This window comes from Brachionichthys hirsutus, chromosome 12 (genome assembly GCF_040956055.1).
Source record: "Brachionichthys hirsutus isolate HB-005 chromosome 12, CSIRO-AGI_Bhir_v1, whole genome shotgun sequence".
Lineage (NCBI taxonomy): Eukaryota > Metazoa > Chordata > Actinopteri > Lophiiformes > Brachionichthyidae > Brachionichthys > Brachionichthys hirsutus.
This window is the reverse complement of record NC_090908.1, coordinates 11,588,586-11,607,441: the sequence shown is the minus strand read 5'-3', so window position 1 is coordinate 11,607,441 and position 18,856 is coordinate 11,588,586. Positions and strand designations below refer to the sequence as shown.

The following is an 18,856-nucleotide window of genomic DNA, read 5'->3' as shown; positions in this document are numbered from 1 at the left end:
TAAACCATGAAGATATTAGAGTAAAATGTACAGGTTGTGTATCAAGTGTTTTTTATGCGGCTATAATAAAGATACACTCCTTTTTTAAAAGAGGAGGAAAAGACGCTTTGTGGGTGGGACAATAATAAAGGTGACACCAACTTCCTTTCGCTGCTCAATATGACCATAAAAGGAGTGCGAGCGCAGGATTCCATTTGTAGACCAAACAGGTGCTGTTGATCCGCCCTGCGATCCGCATGTTTTAAAGCGATTGTAGTTATTCTTAGTTCGAATCATTTCTCATTTTAGTTTGGGTTCAGAAAATCCTCGGGCAGGACTGTTTTTGTTGAGTCGTCCCTTCTTTATTTTCCTTTACTTTAATCTGATCAATGAGTGACCAAATAATGGTTGGTATGTTAATCTAACATATTTTCCAAACAGGGGAAAACTCGGTTAAGAGAAGCCCTTCTGTGTGTTTTGATTGTTTCAGTACTGTTAATACAGTAAGGGCAAATAAACAGATCCTTTTTCAAGTTATTCTTTGTTCCTGTTTCATCAGTGGCTGGTTTCCTGTTGAAATAGTTGAAGCATGAATGAGGGGAGGCCAGAAAAAAAAATATCGAGAGCAGTAGAGCATGCTGGGTGTGAAGTGGATGGAGAGTCAACAACAAATTCCTAGCCTGGGGTTCCCTGTTGAGAAGACCAAAAAAACAAACATTTTATACCTCATGTAGTCTGGAGGATTTAATCCATGATAATGAATGTAATCCAGGACACAGCAGGGGTTGTAAATCCTTGTAATAATAATGTAATAATGTACACGTTTTCATATGAAGTCTGCCATCGCATCATGTTTGTGTTGACAGAACATGAAACTAATAATGTTTCTGTAAAAAAAACAAAAAAAAACCCCACACACAATAGAACACAATTCTTATTATTTATTCATTAATTGATTTATTTTTCACTTGCATCGTTTTCTTTTTCATCTTATTAAGAAGTTAGTATTAAAATGAAGGATTTTTCTGTTTGTGTAAGAAAAGTATTAATTTAATTCTAATTTGATATTTTCTTGTAGTGATCAATAGATTCATCCGGTAATAACCGGGCATCTAAAATGGCTATAAACAATGGGCCTCTGTGTGATAATGATCGTGGAGCGTACCTGAACAGCGTTTCAGGTGAACAGCCAATCACAGGCCAGTAACCCTCCCCCGGAAATGGCGTAAGAGAAAGTTGGAGAAATGCGGAAGTAAATGAAATAAATGAAGATCTTCCACTCTGTCCCGGTTTTTCAGAAACCACTTCCCTCGTCAATATGAATAACTTTTGTACGAGAAAGGTTTCCTCTGGTTTCGTTTTTCCGCATTAACAACAATAATAATAACATAATAATAATAATAATATTAATAATAACACACTGAATTAAATTATTGTGATTATGTGTAAAACATTTATTTAAATTCTTTTCTCTACTCAATCTTGCGGAATTTTTTTTGAAGTGTCTTCCTCTGAGTTATTGTTCTACGTAGTAGCATAGTAGTAATAATAGTATTAACGGTGGTGGTTTATTTATAATTCTAATTTTACAAATATTAAAACTTTTGGGGTTTTTTGTGCTAATTTCGATAATGTTTTGAGAAGGTGTAAAGAGAGGGAAAAATATTATTTTCCGATAATCGAAAAAAGATTAACACAGATTAACGACCCCCCCCCCCTCCCTCTGAGTGAGTCATCGTCTCAATAGACGATCTTGGAACAGTGTGTACAGCTGCTGCCCATCGGGCGTGAGCGAGCAGACGCGGTTCGGTGCAGCCTGCAACTCTTTCTGCAGGATAATCATGGATAATCGCGAAAACCCGCCGTTGTAGGATCGAGCGGGTTCGATCCCGATCCGGGGCGACAGGCAGGAGAAACTTCACCCCCCCCCCCCACCGCTGCGGAGACCGAGACGGCGGTCCGGTCCCTCCCGACCGGCCGATATGTGGCTGAACCCGGAGGAAGTTTTGCTGAAAAACGCCCTGAAGCTGTGGGTGACGGAGAGGAGCAACGATTTCTTCCTCCTGCAGAGGAGGAGAGGCCACGGGGAGCCGACAGGGAGGATCACAGGTAAGGCCACAGGTAACGCTCTGGATCAGGAGAATCAGTGTTAGAAACAACATAAAAAAAAACCCCGATGTAAACAAGGGGGTGTCCAAGAAGTTACAAATGAAGAGTTTAGTCGTTATTAATATTATTAAAGTGTTTTTAAACTGAAACATGAAGCTTTCCTGCCACGGGGCTCACAGGAAGGCCTCTGCTCCAGAAACAAAGGTGACAGGTGAGCGTGGTCCAAACCGGTTTGGTCTCCTCCAGGGGCGCAGCTAGACACGAAGCCCTCCTGACAAATCCTTTTGTCATTTGTTTCGTTTGTTCCTGCTGTCGCCGTAGCGAAAAGGGGTCAAGGGTCAAGTCCCGTTGTCATGTCGTTAAAACGGCCTTCCCTTTGGCGCTGCAGCCACGCGGGCGGAGGAAACAGGAGAAGCTTTTGTCCGTTTCTTCGGCTGCAGGTCTGACTTTTCAGAAACTGAAATTCAGTGTTATGAAAACCGCACCTTCTGGCCTGGATCGCGGCGCCGTGGAGGCCCGAGGAGGGCTGTGGGGCAGCTGATCTGACCTTTCACCCCCAAAGCCTTTCCTCCGCAACGCCTCATAAACACAGACCGACTGACTTCGAAGCTTCCGTTGTCGACCGTTTAGCCGTAATTCAACGCTCCGACGTGAAGCAACGGGGGCGGGGGGGGGGGGGCTGTAAAAGCATCAGTCCCAGCGTGAGTCTCGATGTCTGCAGGTCTTCTGGTCGGGGCACTGGACACGGTCCTGGACTCCAACGCCAGGGTCACACCGTTCCGGATTCTCCTCCAGATTCCCGGCTCCCAGATGAGCTGGGTGATCGCCAGTGGTGAGCGGAATCATCAGCATAGGGTTGACGTGCCCCCCCCCCCCCCCACGCTGTTAAATCCCTCCCCTCCTCGCCGTCTGTCAGGAGTTGCTCTGGAGGAGGTGAACAAGCACTGGGACTGGCTGCTCCACAACCTGCTTCAGTCGCTGTCGGTGTTCGAGAACAAGGAGGACGCTGCCAGCTTCGTGAAAGGAAAAGTCAAGGTGTGAAACCTGACGGGGGTGGGGGGGGCGGGGGGTAGACTTCCATAATGTAAATCCTGATGGGATAAAAAAAAGCTTCCTCTTCCGTAGGGCCTCATTGCGGAGGAGGTCCGGGGTCGCCAGGCGGCCCAGGAAGACGACCCGGAGAGGTTCAGGGAGGCGCTGCTGAAGTTCGAGCTGCACTTCGGCCTCCCCCCGTCGGAGAGACTGGTGACGTTCTACTCCTGCTGCTGCTGGAAGGGCCGGGTGCCCCGACAGGGCTTCCTCTTCCTCAGCATCAACCACCTGTCCTTCTACTCCTTCCTGCTGGGGAAGGAAGGTGCGTATACCGAAGTGTAATGCGTTCCTGTGACGTCGCCATGGTAACGCATGATGCATTTTTTTGGGGGGGGGGGACGTGACTCATGACGGAATAAAGAATCTCCAAAAACAAAGATGCTTTTCTACGGTTTGTTTGGCCTATCGTCACGTTTTGCGAAAGCGGCGGCGAGAAACGGGGCGTTCTGATTGGATAGGATTTGGGGAACGCCGCCGCCGATTGGTTTGGAATGAATGTGTTTAACGACGCACTTCGGCGATTAGCTGTGGCTGCAGTTTTTAAAGACTATTTGCTTTAAAAACAAAAACCCGGCTCCGTGTGCGGCCTCGACGTCCTCCTCTAAACCTCTCGGCCAGCTCGACCTTGTGACTTTCTGAAATGGGTCACCGATTGTGTCGTAAAAACGCCCGCAGGCCCGTCAGCTGACTGCCGCTGTGCAAACATCAAAGCCTCAGCTCAGGCGCCGGTCGAGGCTCGCCGAAGCCTGAAAGATTCTTGCAGCCGCTTCGAATTCGCCGCTTCGCGCACCAGAACCGTCTCCGCATGCGAGTCGGTCTTTAAAAGAAAAATCACGCATTTTCTTTTACACTCTTCTCTTTCTTCAGTCAAGTTCGTGATTCCGTGGGCGGAGATCACGCGGTTGGAGCGGGTCGCCACCAGCCTGATGACGGAGGCGATCCGGGTGAGCACCCGGCAGCGGCAGAGGGACTTCTCCATGTTCCTCAACCTGGACGAGGTGTTCGGGGTCATAGGTCAGCTGGCTGACATCGCCCTCAGGCGGCTGCTGGACAGCGAAGGTCTGGAGCTGGACCGGGTCCTGCAGCAGCCGGCGCGCATCACCAAGAGGTCGGTGCTGGTTCTGGTGTCGAAGGGCGATATGTTAATGTGAAAAAAAAGGTTGAAATTTAGCTTTCGACCCGCTTTTATTGAGGATGAAACCACACCCAGCATCAGCACCGGGGCGTTCCCGGGTCAGAACTACCCCTCTTGGAGTTGTAACCACACCCACCGGTGATGTAATAACGCCCTGCGGTACAACACGACGCATAAACCAGATTTTCAGGACCTGTGGAGCCTTTTATGGCGGATTAGTCCTTGCTGCTTGCCGTAGAGCAACGATTGTTCCATATTTGGTCACTTCCTCTTCCTCTGTTGGAAGACTTCGGTGGGTCGATAGCGATGTCACAAATCGGTGGGAAGATCGTTTCACAGCCGGACGTGTCGCTGGATCATTTGCTTTTTTCCGTCTTTGGCCCGTCTCGCCAGGATCCTGGAGGAGCAGGCGTTAAGGGAGTACGTCCTGGCTCTGTTCCGCCTCCCTCGGGCCGAGAAGCTCCACGAGGTGGCGCCCTGCGCCGTGTGGACGCCCCACGCCCGCTGCCACACGGGCGGGACGCTCTACGCCACCGGCTCGTACCTGTGCTTCTCCAGCCGGGACGAAGGCCACTGCCTCCTGCTCCTGCCGCTCTCCGAGGTAAAGCCGCCCCGAAAGGCCTGCTCTTAACAGGCAGAAACCTCAGACGGATCCACAAAACGGATCACAGGCGGCCGTCTTTCCCCGTCAGATTCTGTCCATCGAGAAAGCGGAGAGCACCAGCCTGCTTCCCAATCCCGTCATCGTGAGCGTCCGGACCAAGAAGGCGTTCCAGCTCATCGAGCTGCCGGACCGAGACCAGCTGGTCGAGAGCTTGAACGCCAGACTCCGAGCTCTGCAGTGGAAACGGTCCGTGTTCCGCGGCAGGACAGACGGCAAGAGGAGCATGGTGCGTGTGTGTGTGGCGGCGGCGGCGTCATTTAAGGCGGCGCCAGTCGTTTTTTAAACTCGCCGTGTCTCCCTCAGAGCGCCCCGACGCCTTACTACACCTTTTACTACGACGGCGGGCACTCGGACGAGGAGGAGATCGAAGAGCAGGTCCTACGCAACACCGTCAACAGCGAGGCGCTGATGACGGCGTTCCACCTCAACCGGCCGGGAACCGACGGCGACGAGGTGGAGCCGAATCCACCACGGCAAAAATACCCATCGATGGATTAGAAGAAAGAGGAAACGCTGCTGCGGCCTCATCGTGTGTGTGTGTGCGTGCGTGTGCGCGTGCGTGTGTGTGTGTGTGCGTGCGTGCTTCTCCAGAGCGTGGAGCAGGCGAAGGAGCAGCTCTGGGAGGAACACTTCTCCGAGTTCGGCCGCGGCGTCCACATGTTCCGCACCGAGAAGACCCAAAGACTGGTTGCCATGGGGATCCCGGAGTCGCTGCGAGGGGAGCTATGGATGACGCTGTCCGGTGAGATTGAGACGAGCTGGATCCTTCTGGGGGGGGGGGGGGGGGGAGAGGCTTTCCGTGCTCCTTGACGGAACTCCTCCCCCCCCCCCCCCCCCCCTCTCTGGTCCTTCCAGACGCGTCCTCGGAGCTGGAGTCCCACCGCGGGTATTACGCCGCCCTGGTGCAGAAGGCCATGGGCCAGAGCAGCCTGGCCACGGAGGAGATTGAGCGGGACCTCCACCGCTCCCTACCCGACCACCCCGCCTTTCAGAACCCCACCGGCATCGCGGCGCTGAGGCGCGTCCTCACCGCGTACGCCCACCGCAACCCCAAGATCGGCTACTGCCAGGTATCTGGATCACGTGTGCGCGTTTTACTTTAACTTGCTGCGATTTAGAAATCAGCACTTAAACGGTTGAATCGACTCGATGGTTTCGATTTCGTATAAAACGGCGTGCCGGTTCAAACTCGTCCTCTGCTTCCTCTCTCCAGTCTATGAACATCCTGGCGTCGGTGCTGCTGCTCTACGCCAAAGAAGAAGAAGCTTTCTGGCTGCTGGTGGCCGTCTGCGAGAGGATGCTGCCCGACTACTTCAACCGCAGGGTCATAGGTGAGAGGTCAGGGGCCCGGGGGGGCAGGGGGGCGGAGAGACTTCGATCAGGCGCTTGACTTGGAAGCGCGAGCCGTTTGAGGTCGTCCTTCTTTGTCTGTCTGATCCTAAAAATAGTCCGCTCCTTTCCTGTCTTTGTCCTGCAGTCTCAGAAGGTGCGTTTGAAGCGGTTTCCTCTTTCTGCTCGTGTCCAGATGGTTCTGATCCGTTTCCATCTTTAAATAGTATTCGTATGACTGTGGATTAGTTGTGCAGAAGATGAGGAATAAAATAAATAAAGTATAAGCATGTGACTTAAGACTTTCTATTACGGTGACATCAGAGCGAAACGCTGTGCTCGGCTTTGCTGCCATCTAGTGGCCAAACCTCCACCACCACACCTCCCTCTGCCTGACCCACCATTACCTCCTCCCCCCCCAGGAGCTCAGGTGGACCAGTCGGTGTTCGAGGAGCTGATCGCGGAGCGTCTGCCGGAGCTGGCCGAGCGCATTCCCGACCTCTCCGCCCTCTCCTCCGTCTCCCTCTCGTGGTTCCTCACCCTCTTCCTCAGCGTCCTGCCGTTCCGCAGCGCCGTCTGCGTGGTCGACTGCTTCTTCTTCCACGGCATCAAAGCCATCTTCCAGTTGGGCCTGGCGGTGCTGGGGGCCAACGCCGCGCGGCTCTCCTCCAGCACGGACGACGGGCAGGCGCTGATGATTCTCACGGGGTAAAATCTGGGATTGGCAATTCAGTCCTGGAAAATTTATTACTTAAAAAAAAAAAACGTGTGACACAAATAGAATGTCGGGCGGTGGACGCTCTGCTCTACCTTGTAGGTTCCTGGACCAGGTCGGGGGTGAAGAGTCATCTCGCGCGTCCTCCCCCCCGCCCGCTGCGCCGGAGTCCAGCAGCGATGCCGACGACCTCGCCGCGGGACGCACAAACATCACCGACCTGGTCAACGAGTCCTACGAGGTCAGGAGCGCGTTGGACGCCTCGATTTTTACGCACGAACCTCAGAGCTGGCGAGACGGGGGTTTTTTTTTGCGTTTTTCCCTTTGCGGCAGAAATTCGGAGACCTGACGGTGAGGCAGATCGAGAGGCTTCGCTGTGGACACCGAATCCGAGTGTTGCAGGCTCATGAAGATAACGCCAAAGAAAACGCTGTGAGCAGACGGGAGCGCACGTGTGTGTGCGTGTGTGTGTGTGTGCGTGCGTGTGTAACACCCAGTCTGGCGTTACAATCCCCTTCGTGTGCGCTTGTACAGTTGAGAGTCGTGACTTCAGACGTTTCCTTCTCTCCGGAGATGCTCGCCGACGTCTACGACCTCTTCAAGGTGACGATCATCCCTCCTCCGTTAACGCAAAGATGACTGATTGTGTTGCTAACCCCCCCCCCCCCCCCCACACACACACACACCTTTCTGTCCGCCCTGTCCAGACGGAGCACTTCATCAGCCTGTACTGGGGCGACCGCAGCTCGGCGGCGGCGGCCGAGGTGGCGTCCTGGCATCACAGCAGCGCCGGTCGGTCCTTCCTGGAGCGCCTGTACCGGCTCGACCGCCCCCAGTTCAAGAGCCTGTATGGGCTGCTGGTGCCGTGGCCCGCCGGGTCCAACGAGCACGCCGACACGCTGGCCAACCGCACCTTCACCCTACTGGACCTGGAGCGCGACAACCTGGTCGCCTTCCGAGAGTTTGCCGGTTGGCTTGGTAGGTAAAGGGAGGCGGAGCTTCAGGACTGTCCCGGTTATGCTGAACCGGATCTCATTTTGGCGGGTTTTTTCAAAATAAAGTCCGTGAGAATATTCCTTCAAAGTGAGAGTGATTGAATAAGAATAGAACAGACCTAATATATCTTATTGATCCGGTGATCAGATACTCTGTACTGCGGAGAGCTGAACGAGAAAATCCGGCTGCTGTACCGTCTCCACATCCCACCAGGTCAGTCATCCCGTCGCCTGGACGGACGGACGGATGGATGAATGGATGGATGAGGGAATGAAGCTAAGTGATTACCTTCATGTGTCTGCAGCTCTGACCCAAAGTGAAGATGACCCCTCTCTGATGAAGAGCCCCCTGCTGTCCACAAGCAGACCGCTATATGTTAACCTGCCCTCTGGTCGGTCCAAACACACGCCGCGCTTCCCTCAGCTAATCGTGTACTTTAGCTCGGCACAACGTGCCGCAGCCAAAGACGCGAAAACACAATGTGCCTCGCCAGGTCGGCGTTCTGGGTGAATGTAAACCGATTCTCCGGCTGTCGTTCCAGACGCTCGGGGGGAGGGGAAGGACTACCAGGAGCAGCTGAAGCAGATGCTGCAGGATCTGGCCAAGGAGAAGGAGCGCGACGCGGAGAAGCCTCTGCCACTCATGAACCAGGTAGGGGGAGAACCAGCGTGGCGCAGGATCCACTCTTCACCCCATCCATAGGCGAGCTTCTGAACCCAAACCCCCCCGCCCCCCACAGCGCGAGTTCATCCAGTTCTGCAAGACGCTCTACGGCATGTTCCACGCTGACCCGGAGGAAAGCGACCTTTTCCAGGCCATCGCCACGGTGACCAGCCTCGTGCTGCAGATCGGCGAGGCGGGACACCGAGCGGCGCCGGGAGCGGGCCGGGAGGGTTCAGAGGACGACGAGTGGACGGTCAGCTACGCTCAGATCCTGGCGTCCCTGCTGACCGAGCAGGTGCTGGTGAACTTCTTCGAGAAGCCGCTCGACCTGCCTGCCAAAATGGCAGAGGCCAAGGAGAAGCAGTACCACCAGCGAGCCGGGTTGCTGATGCTGCAGCAAGGGGCCAGATGACCCAAAACGAAGGCCCCGACGGGACGCAGCAGGCGTCAGGGAGACGTGACATTCGTACGTCCAGAGCAGGACTCCAGCCTGAATTAAAACGGAGGGAATGTTTTTCTTTTCCTTTTTCATTTTGAGCCAAAAACGCAGTTTTCACGTTGAACTGTGGACGAATAATCCGTCTTCATTTCGACCTTTTGTAAAGAATATTTAAGATGTGACTGATTAAAGGGGGAGATGCGATTGCTTATTTTTACCGTTCAGTTCATTTTGGGGTCGGAAAGCTTGTCAAATATCCCTGGTGACTCATAGTGAAGTTAATAACAATGTAATTTCCATGTAATAACTGTTAAATGAGATTCTAAACGTTACACACTCAGGATTATTCTAATCGAGACTGTAAATATAATTCTTAAATCAATTAGAAATTTTGATTAAATATTTTCATTTTCATCAAGGTCAAACATTCACTGGAGCTAAATTTACCAGAGATGTTTACAACCTGAAAACCCCCAAATGCCTTCCTTTTATAATGAGCTATGACTGATCAATAACACTGTAATAAAACAATTTAACTGTTTAAAGGCTGCCTGATTAAAAGGTCGAAGTCCTCTACGGTGCTGCCTTATGGACAAACCGCATCCTGTGTTCTGATGTTTATATATTTTACACCTGAACATCAAAAATAAATATGTTTTCAAACGATTCGACTAATCTGATCGGACAGAGATGCAGAATGATTGGTCGGTTCTCAAAGAAGAATCCGGTCTGACAAAGGACGAGACGGTAGGCAGAGAGCTGCGGGAGCTTAGTGTGCTTTATTAGCTACTGATCGAAAGGTAGAGGAAGAAACAAAACACACACTCTACTAGTGGCCGGCCTTCAGCGAAGAGGAGGGAAGGCCGAGGCTTGAATCGGAACTCGTCAGGAGCGTCTTCATCATCGAGGAGGTCGATGGTAACGGACTCCATAAACTAGAATTCGATTTTTAATTCCATTTCATCGTTTTCATGAGAAAAGGCTCCGGAGAACGCGACTAAAAGTTTGTTACATTTACATTATGAGGAGCTATATTAGTGAGACATCCTACTCTCAGAACGTTTACACCATAATGTGTATAAGGCGTAATATATGAGTCACGTCATGATGCTTATGTCGTATCCACGGGCAACGGGGGGGCAGCACAGTCCCAAATGCACTGACAGACCTACAAACTACACTAAACCACAGTTGTGATCACGGAAGGACCAATCAGATCCCCCCCCCCCCCCCCCCCTGTGGAAGGCTTCTCGCCCACTCCGGAGGGACGGTGGGCGGGCTCTTGTCTTTAGACGGCTTCGACGTAGTTGGCCGGCAGCATGCCGGTCTTGCCGGTGCGCTGCACCGTGCCGTACATCCAGCCCTCGTCGATGGCCTGCACGTTGACGATGACGTCGCCGTCCTTGAAGGCCACCTCGTCGCCGTCGGCTGCGGCGTAGTCGTACATGGCGCGCACAGTTTTCTGCACGGGGGAAAGGAATCGGTGCCAGTTGGCATTGGAAGCGCACGTCTAACCTGGGATAAACACTGTCCTGTCCAAAAGTTTACCAGAGCCTGAACGCACCACCGAAAATAAACCGAAAATTGTTGCCCCAGTAAAAGACGTGTTGAGTTGTGTGTGTGTGTGTGTTACTCACCCCGGTGGTGGAGGGGTGTGAGGGCACGGAGGAGACCGTGGTCTGCTGGGTGGCCACTGATGATGACCTCTGCTGCAGCTCCACGGTTTTAGCATGCTGGTAACCTAAAACACGAGGAAGCCACAGATTTAAAAACCGGCGCTCCAACAGGAAATATGATCCGGGAGTGTTCGTTCGTCGTCGTCTGGATCGTTACCCGTCGAGGTGGCCATGAAGCCGTTGCTGTAGAGGGACATGTGGTGATCCGGATCCTGGGAGACCTCGGACTTTTCCTCAGCGCCGCCGCCGCTCAAGGCGCTGGTGGAGCGGGAATGCTCCTTGCTGCGACGCTGAGCTTGAACTGTCAGAATTCAAGACAGAAATTCTATTTCTATAGCAACAGATCGTAACAGGAACTTTACAGGTGTGGCAGGGAAAGACAGAACCCAACTCTGGAGATGGAGGCATGGAAAAACTGCCCTTTAACAGGCAGAAACCTTGAACAGAACCTAAAGACTCATAGGCATCTGTCTTGACCGGCTGGGTTGAGATTGACAGAGACAGAGACAAGGACAGGCAGGAGGAGAGTGATAGAGTTGATAATATTCGCCCTGGCTAGTACAAATAAAACGGAAAACATGGATGTGTTTCTCGTCTCAGACCTAGATTTAATACGTTTGTGTAAAACCAATGAAATGCCGTCCACTTTGAGTCTCACCTGACATCATGTGCAGACTCCTGGACTGGATGTTGTCCTCGGCGGGGTCGTAGTCAAACACAGAGCCGGGGTTTGTGCGCCACACACGCAGATCTGAGAGTCAGAAACATTCCAAGTCTTTCAAACATGGTTTTAGTTACTTTACATTACATTTGGGGGGAATTTAACTTTGTTAATTCTTAACATAAGAGTCCTTTAGCAATTCTCAAAACTCTTCGGTGAGGTTTTCCCAGCATCCTCAAAGACTCCTTTGTCAGTTTTTTGTCTAGTGTCTGTTGCAAAATTAAGATTTCCAACACGCTTCAGAAGTTCCAGCGTTCTAATTTGAGCCGAGATCGTTTCACGTCTATAAGAGGGCGACGAGAAACATCTGGAGGAATCATGAGTTCAGGAGACTCGCTCCCGCTGAAGTGTCTCAGGAGCTTTAGCGTTTGCCGTGACCGTACCGGTGATGGTCTCCTGGTCGTGCTCCTGGGCACGTCTCCGCTCCATCTCCACCACACGCCTCTGGATGCCGCGGTAGTTGATGTCGCTGAAGTCCTGGGTGTTCTTCTTCACCCGCTCCATCACTGGGTCGGAGGTGGTGGGGGTGAAGCTGCCCTTGCTCTTCTCAAAGTCTTCGTGGTATCTTACCTGGAACGTTTTAATAGATATTCTCAATTGTAGAGACACGTCATACGATGTGTCCCGTGAGGGGTCGCAACAGCAAATCTACTTTCCCCACTTCACTCCCTGTCCTTTGCATCGTCCTCCCCAACACCAGCCACTCTCATGTCCTCCCTCACTACGTCCACGTATCTTCTCCTGGGTCGTCCTCTAGTCCTGTTCCCTTGAAGTTCCATCCTCAGCATCCTTCTACCGATATAGTCCCCGTCTCTCCTCTGGACATGTCCAAACCATCAAAGTCTGGCCTTTCTGACCTTGTGTCCAAAACGTCTAACCTTCACTGTCCCTCTTATTGTCTCGTTTCTAATCCTAATCCCAACCTGGTCACTCCCAAGGAGAACCTCAGCATCTTCATCTCCACCACTTGTAGCTCCGCCTCCTGTCTTTTCCTCAGAGCGACTCTCTAAGCCGTCCATCATGGCTGGCCTCACCACTGTCTTGTAGACCTTTCCCTTCATCCTCGCCAATACTCTCCTATCACAGAGCACACCTGATACTTTCCTCCACCCTTTCCAGCCCACCCACACGAGATGTTCCACTTCTTAAATAAATAAATGAAGCCAACGACACAATAGTCTCACCCCAGAAATGATGCGCTGGGTCTCCCTGACACGCCTCATCTCAGGTGTGTCCAAGACGAAAGCGGCCTTGCCCTGGACCTGCTTGCGGAAACTGTCGGAGTAGAGCACCTGGTGGACAATCGAGTCAGGACAGGAGGGGAAAGAGGACACAGTGAACACCGGGACAAGATCAAACCCAAAGTCATCATACAGAAGCATCCACAGCGCAGGGGGGGTGTGGCCAAAAAAAACACAGCTGCTGACGGAACGGGCTGGGACATGACTGGGATGTCGGACAAATTAATTAGCAGGGAAGATTTTACAGGGAGGTTATTAAATCAGGAAAGATCGCGTCCCAATCTTCGGTCGGACGTTGACGGCAGAGAACAAGATGAAGAGGGGCTAGTTTCTACGACGGGAGAGGTTAGCGGTCAAGTTGTGCACAGACACACCACGGCTGGTGGTATTAAACACAGTGGGGCAAATTTAAACGATTAACTAGAGGCAGGAAGACAAGTCGGTTAGAGAAGGGTTAACATGGCGTGTTCTTGCGGTGGTTCCCAAGGTACCGAGCTAATGTTTTCTTGGTTCCTTTTGACACGCTCCATCTCTGGAGTGTACACCACAGGGGTTCCTTTGGCTGTACCGTCTTTGTACAACACCTACAGGACAGAAGCACAGCGCCCCAAGGGGTTAATCAGACACTCTGAACCAAACACGGACCACAACGGCTTCATCGACTTGGATTAACCTTAAACTCTTAGTCCGGCACTACAGATTAGGCATTTTGGCGAAGGGTGTGACATTCATTGTTTCTGGAGTACAGAAGCAGTACGGAAAGGTGAAGGTGACGGCTGAAGATTAAAAGAAAAGAAGTGGGGAAAAGGAAAAAGTTAGATGTGCGGATGACGAAGAGGCTAGATTAGAGTGGCAGAAGATGATGGAGATCAGGAGACCACAGATCTGACGGATGGATGGAGGCGAGCAAAAAGAGGATGAGATGACAAGAGGAGGGAAGGGAGGATAGCAAAGGCTCATGGGTATTATTGATGAATGGCCAGGGCATTGCTGTCCACTCTCTACGGTTAGGACCACACGTGGTTCGGTTGGTTTCCAGTACCGAGCTGATGTGCCTCTGGGTTTGTTTGACCCGCTTCACCTCGGGCAGGTCCGGTATCGCTGTGCCTCGTCCGAGGGAATCCCTGTATTTGATCTACCCAACAGTTTGGGTTTTAAGCAAAGAAAGCAAAGAGCAGATCAGAGAGAGAACGTTGCAGCCAAGAAAGACACAAGCACAGCACCAAAACCCACAGCAGACATGAAATGAAAGAACCCGAGAAATGAAAGGGGGGGGGGGGGGGCAGGCTGACCCTACAGGGATCCCTGGGGTTATATCTGCCTGGTGAAGACTCAAGAGAGCGGTTATGACAGCGTGTCGGAGGATGAGGATGAGGAGTGAACAGCACAGAAGGTTGCAGAGTCACTCTGGAATACCGTGCTAATGTGCTGCTGATTGCGTTTAACCCTCTCCATCTCTGGGGTGTCTGATATTGATGTGCCTTGTCCTACTTCTGCTTTGTACTGAAGCTTTAAATGAGACCACAAAAAAGGGAAACATGGTGGAAGAAACAGTGGAAGGAAGATTTATATTCACGTTAGAGGGGAAAACTTAAAAAAAAGAAAAACACTGGGGCTCGTAAATAGGAGTGATTTATAGAAGTTAGGGTGGGAGGAGAACAATTCAAAGTTTTCTAAACTTTCAGACTAGAAGGGGGGGGGGGGTAGGATAAGGGTCACTGCAGTCCTTTTCCTCTACCGTGCTGATATGCCTCTGGGTATCTCGGACCCGCTTCACCTCAGGGAGGTCTGGTATGGCTGTGCCTTGACCCAGAGAGTCCTTGTACTGTATCTGTCCATTGCACAAGTTAGACAAGTACAGAGTCAGACAAACACAAACGCAGTCGGTACTGTAGACACTGTACCTAAACAATAGCCTCTATCTTTATGACGCATAATGTTGAATGTCAATGTGATTTTGGTTGCTAAAGGTTTATTTTCATGGTTAAGGAATCTAAAAAATATAGATAAAATAAATGTCGGACCATTATTTTTGGTGTAAATCACAATGTAGAGGGACTGAGGTGCTTGGAGGAGGTATGCAGAAAGTATGGAAGACAGAGAAGGAGATGACTGAGGGCGGGGTCACTCTGATGGGAACCATGCAGGTATTATTCTCTTATGTGTCACCGATGCTAAAATAACATGAATAAAACAAAACAGCAAAGTCAGATTACTTTAAGGGAAAATGGAGTCACTGTTTGTGGAAATGTGAATACGAAGGTCCTAAATCAAGACTAGTAAAGAGGATTAATTCATGAAAGTTAGTGTCGATTGATGAGGGGAAACGAGAAATGACCAAAATGTAAAGTTTGCTAGACTTTCAGACGAGTCGGGGGGTGATTATAAGGGGGGTAGGATAAGGGTCACTGCAGTCCTTTTCCTCTACCGTGCTGATATGCCTCTGGGTATCTCGGACCCGCTTCACCTCAGGGAGGTCTGGTATGGCCGTGCCTTGACCCAGAGAGTCCTTGTATTGTATCTGTCCATTGCACAAGTTAGACAAGTACAGAGTCAGACAAACACAAACACAACCACAGTCGGTACTGTAGACGCTGACATGTCAACCCTTGAAACAACACTCAAACGACAGCGGTCGTTAGGTCGGCTGATAATGAGTAAGGCTGTGACAAAACGTATGTTCTGCTTTAAAATCGATGGCGCTAATTTAGTTTTTTTTTTTCCATCACGGTTTAGATGTTATGAATTACCTCCAGAAATAAACATCCTTTAAATCCCAGTGAATAGTTAGTTCACAGCTGACGTGTCGGTTCGCACCAAAGGCGTCGGATGAGGCTGATGTTAACAGTTGAACAAAAAAATGAACCCAGTCCCAAACGTTTCGAAATGTGTTCTGGCATGAAATTTTAATTCAGAGTCTTATTTTCTTTCCGTTTTTAAATTTTGAAATGGTGCCTTTGTGCTTTTTACTTTTGGGGCCTCAGTGACTTGAAAATCAAATGGGTTTGTATCTGGGTGACTCCGGCAACAACAGTGCGGGGTTGGCACATGTAACTGATGCTACAATTAAATTTTGAGAGCAAAACGGGATAATTTGACTACTTTGAGAGAAAATAGAGACTCTGTTTGGGGAAAAGTGAATTTAAAAAAAGTCTTCAAGGGTGGAGAAAAGGGAGTCATTCATGGAAGTTAGTGTTGATTGATGAAGGATAGAACAAAGAACCACATGGCTGGTGGACGGACGGACATTTGCTAGACTTTCAGACCAGTAGGAGAGGAGAGGCGGTGGTTGGGGGGGGGTGATTATAAGGGGGGTAGGATAAGGGTCACTGCAGTCCTTTTCCTCTACCGTGCTGATATGCCTCTGGGTATCTCGGACCCGCTTCACCTCAGGGAGGTCTGGTATGGCCGTGCCTTGACCCAGAGAGTCCTTGTACTGTATCTGTCCATTGCACAAGTTAGACAAGTACAGAGTCAGACAAACACAAACACAGTCGGTACTGGAGACATGTTGACCCTTTCACAATCTTTGACACAACGTGTTGTGAGCAGTTGACAACAACACATTGACACTCAAACTGACGGAAGGTTGGGTAGGAGGAATGTTCTGCTATAAAATAAAGTATGCTTTACTTAGTTTACCAATAATAAGTCAATATTCTGGAAAAGGAATCTTGTCAAAGCTTTGATTCGAAGTGACCTGTTGGTGTAGGTTTTCATTCATCCGCATCATGCCAATGCTCGAAGGTTGAGTCTGAAGCAACTGGACTTTGGTTTGAGACGTTTCTCATCCATGAGGCTAAAGTACAAGACGACCCAACATACATACGAAAGGAACGCCACTCTGACCCGTTATCGGCAGCATTAACTCAGTCAATTACAACACTGAACGATACCTTGCCACAATATTATCCATCCTAGTTGGAAACATGCCACATCACATTCAAACTTCCAACAAGATTAAAATCCTGGAGGTGATTGACTACAGCAAGACAGACTTCCTTCACAGCAGAACAGACTTCCTGCCAGATTGGACCGGCTCCTTTCTTTGAACTCTGCCCAATCACCACTTGCTTTAATTACAATGAGGGCTTCTACACACAGAATCCTGGCTGTGTGATGGGGGTTTCACGATCGTTCGCATCCTGAATCGAGTGAAAGATGTGAATGACTCACGTGATGTCCAGCTGAACGAACCACTTGTGTCTCAAGCAATGCCACAATCCATAACAGTGATTTTGACCTAACTGTTAAGGCACGACCTTAACGAAATTGAACTTCCCACTAGTCAGAACAGAAGAAGCATCTTGGATAAGATTTGAAAGACCTTCAACCACCCAAAAAATCAAAGTCCAGTTGCTTTAGATTCAACTTTTGGATGAATATCGCCTGGATTAATGAGAAGCTTTGCCAAAATATCTTCTTTGTGAAAATTAGTGCAGATTGATGACGATAAAACTGGAACTGAAATGACCAAAATATAAAATTTGCTAGACTTTCAGACTAGGAGGAGAGGTGAGGCGGTAGTTGGGAAAGGATTACAAGGGGGTAGGATAAGGGTCACTGCAGTCCTTTTCCTCTACCGTGCTGATATGCCTCTGGGTATCTTGGACCCGCTTCACCTCAGGGAGGTCTGGTATGGCTGTGCCTTGACCCAGAGAGTCCTTGTAATGTGTCTGCCCATTGCACAAGTTAGACAAGTACAGAGTCAGACAAACACAAACACAGTATGTGCAGCAGACACGTCTATCGATTGAAGTCACATTGTCTCTTCAATATTCAAGTGAAAGTTGGATGGTTGGGAAATAAGATGGATAAATATTTATGTCCTGCTTTATGATTTAGATGCAATTAATTATCAAGAAAAGTCAATTAGTCAAAAAATACATTTAAATAATGTCAATAAAGTTTGATTGAAAAGGGTCACTGGTTATGATCTACAGGAGGGAACATGAAGGAAAGACTTGTTGAGGATGAGATAGGGGAGGGCAGGGCCACTCTGTGGGGTACCGTGCTAACGTTGCGCTGGTTGCGTTTAACTCTCTCCATCTCGGGGGTGTCGGACAAAGCTGTTCCCGATCCCAAATCCTCTTTGTACTGAATCTTAACGTAGATGAGGAACGAAAGCAGCAACCAGTTGTTAGCTTGGAACTGAACTCTTGGATTAAAAAGGAACCTTCTTGATTTAATTGATTTAGCTTGTGCCTTTGCAATCAATATAGGTCACATGTCTGAAAACACACTCAACAAAACAAAACACATAAATAAACATTTAAAAAAGGACACATTTTTGTCTGGACACTTTTCCAACAACACGAACAAAGAGCTTAGCACACAAGCTCTGCACTCTTTGTATATAAATGTTATACTAAGGGTTAGTTGTTTAAACTAAAATGGTTAAAGGTTAAAAGAAAAATATCTCTTTGGTCCTAAAATGGGCTGCATGTCAGGATTTGTTAAATATAGGGGGAAAAGGTTTTTTAAACATTGTTAAAAATAAATGTTAAATGTTAGGAGACAAAAAAAAAATATATATATATATATATATTAAGGAGTAGATACCAAGCTGAAATTCTTTGTATTCTCTTTAACACGAAGCATTTCAGGAGTGTCCTTTACAGTAGACACTTTGCCCTTAGAGTTTTTAAGGTCAATCTGGTATTGAAGCTAAAGAGAAAGAAACACAAGTGCAGTTAAAACGGTTCACCAGGCTAAAGAGCTACAACGAGAAAGATGAAAAGAAAGGGAAGTTAGCTATTCATTTACCCGAACAAAAAACACTGAATGTTCTTCTCAATTAAATGAGAGAAGAGTCCAAAAAGCATAAAGTATTGGGGATAGTTTACAACAGACATGAAGGCAAACACGGAGCCATCGGTTTCCTCACGCAGTCCGTCTAATCCATTTACTTACAGTGCTGAAGTTCTTCTGGTTCTCGCGGACTCTTTGCATCTCTGGGGTGTCCAGAACTGGGACATAGTGGGACATGGTCTTCTCAGCTTCCTCCCTGTACTTTTTCTGTCGTATATAAAAGCACAAAAATATAAATTAGGCATTATCAGACATTTGAAATGTCTCCGGACGTAGAGACGCCAGA

General features: G+C 49.4%; 2 protein-coding genes across 6 annotated transcripts in view; one reads left to right on the top strand and one right to left on the bottom strand.

Moving 5' to 3' along the window:
• Positions 1-1,961: 1,961 nt before the first annotated feature.
• On the top strand, positions 1,962-9,747 carry LOC137902429 (TBC1 domain family member 8). The gene is made up of 20 exons (XM_068746519.1): positions 1,962-2,088; positions 2,810-2,920; positions 3,005-3,123; positions 3,214-3,442; positions 4,048-4,288; positions 4,709-4,916; positions 5,008-5,205; positions 5,283-5,432; positions 5,571-5,721; positions 5,835-6,049; positions 6,193-6,310; positions 6,731-7,016; positions 7,126-7,264; positions 7,357-7,455; positions 7,558-7,626; positions 7,731-8,001; positions 8,167-8,232; positions 8,324-8,410; positions 8,561-8,670; positions 8,759-9,747. The coding sequence occupies exons 1-20, from the start codon at positions 1,962-1,964 to the stop codon at positions 9,092-9,094; spliced, it is 3,330 nt and encodes a 1,109-aa protein (XP_068602620.1). The 3' UTR covers positions 9,095-9,747.
• A 134-nt stretch (positions 9,748-9,881) lies between these two features.
• Positions 9,882-18,856, bottom strand: part of neb (nebulin) — a 49,486-nt gene continuing 40,511 nt past the window's right edge. The window contains exons 128-137 of one of the 5 annotated variants that reach the window (XM_068746514.1): positions 18,673-18,777; positions 18,322-18,426; positions 13,802-13,894; positions 13,251-13,343; positions 12,703-12,810; positions 11,902-12,088; positions 11,456-11,548; positions 10,955-11,098; positions 10,759-10,862; positions 9,882-10,583 (exon numbers count right to left, since the gene is read on the bottom strand). In XM_068746514.1, the coding sequence (XP_068602615.1) occupies positions 10,410-10,583; positions 10,759-10,862; positions 10,955-11,098; positions 11,456-11,548; positions 11,902-12,088; positions 12,703-12,810; positions 13,251-13,343; positions 13,802-13,894; positions 18,322-18,426; positions 18,673-18,777 (1,206 nt within the window). In that variant the 3' untranslated portion in view covers positions 9,882-10,409. The remainder of the gene's footprint in view (positions 10,584-10,758; positions 10,863-10,954; positions 11,099-11,455; positions 11,549-11,901; positions 12,089-12,702; positions 12,811-13,250; positions 13,344-13,801; positions 13,895-18,321; positions 18,427-18,672; positions 18,778-18,856) is intronic. The other 4 variants (XM_068746515.1, XM_068746516.1, XM_068746517.1 and 1 more) reach the window with 4 other exon arrangements.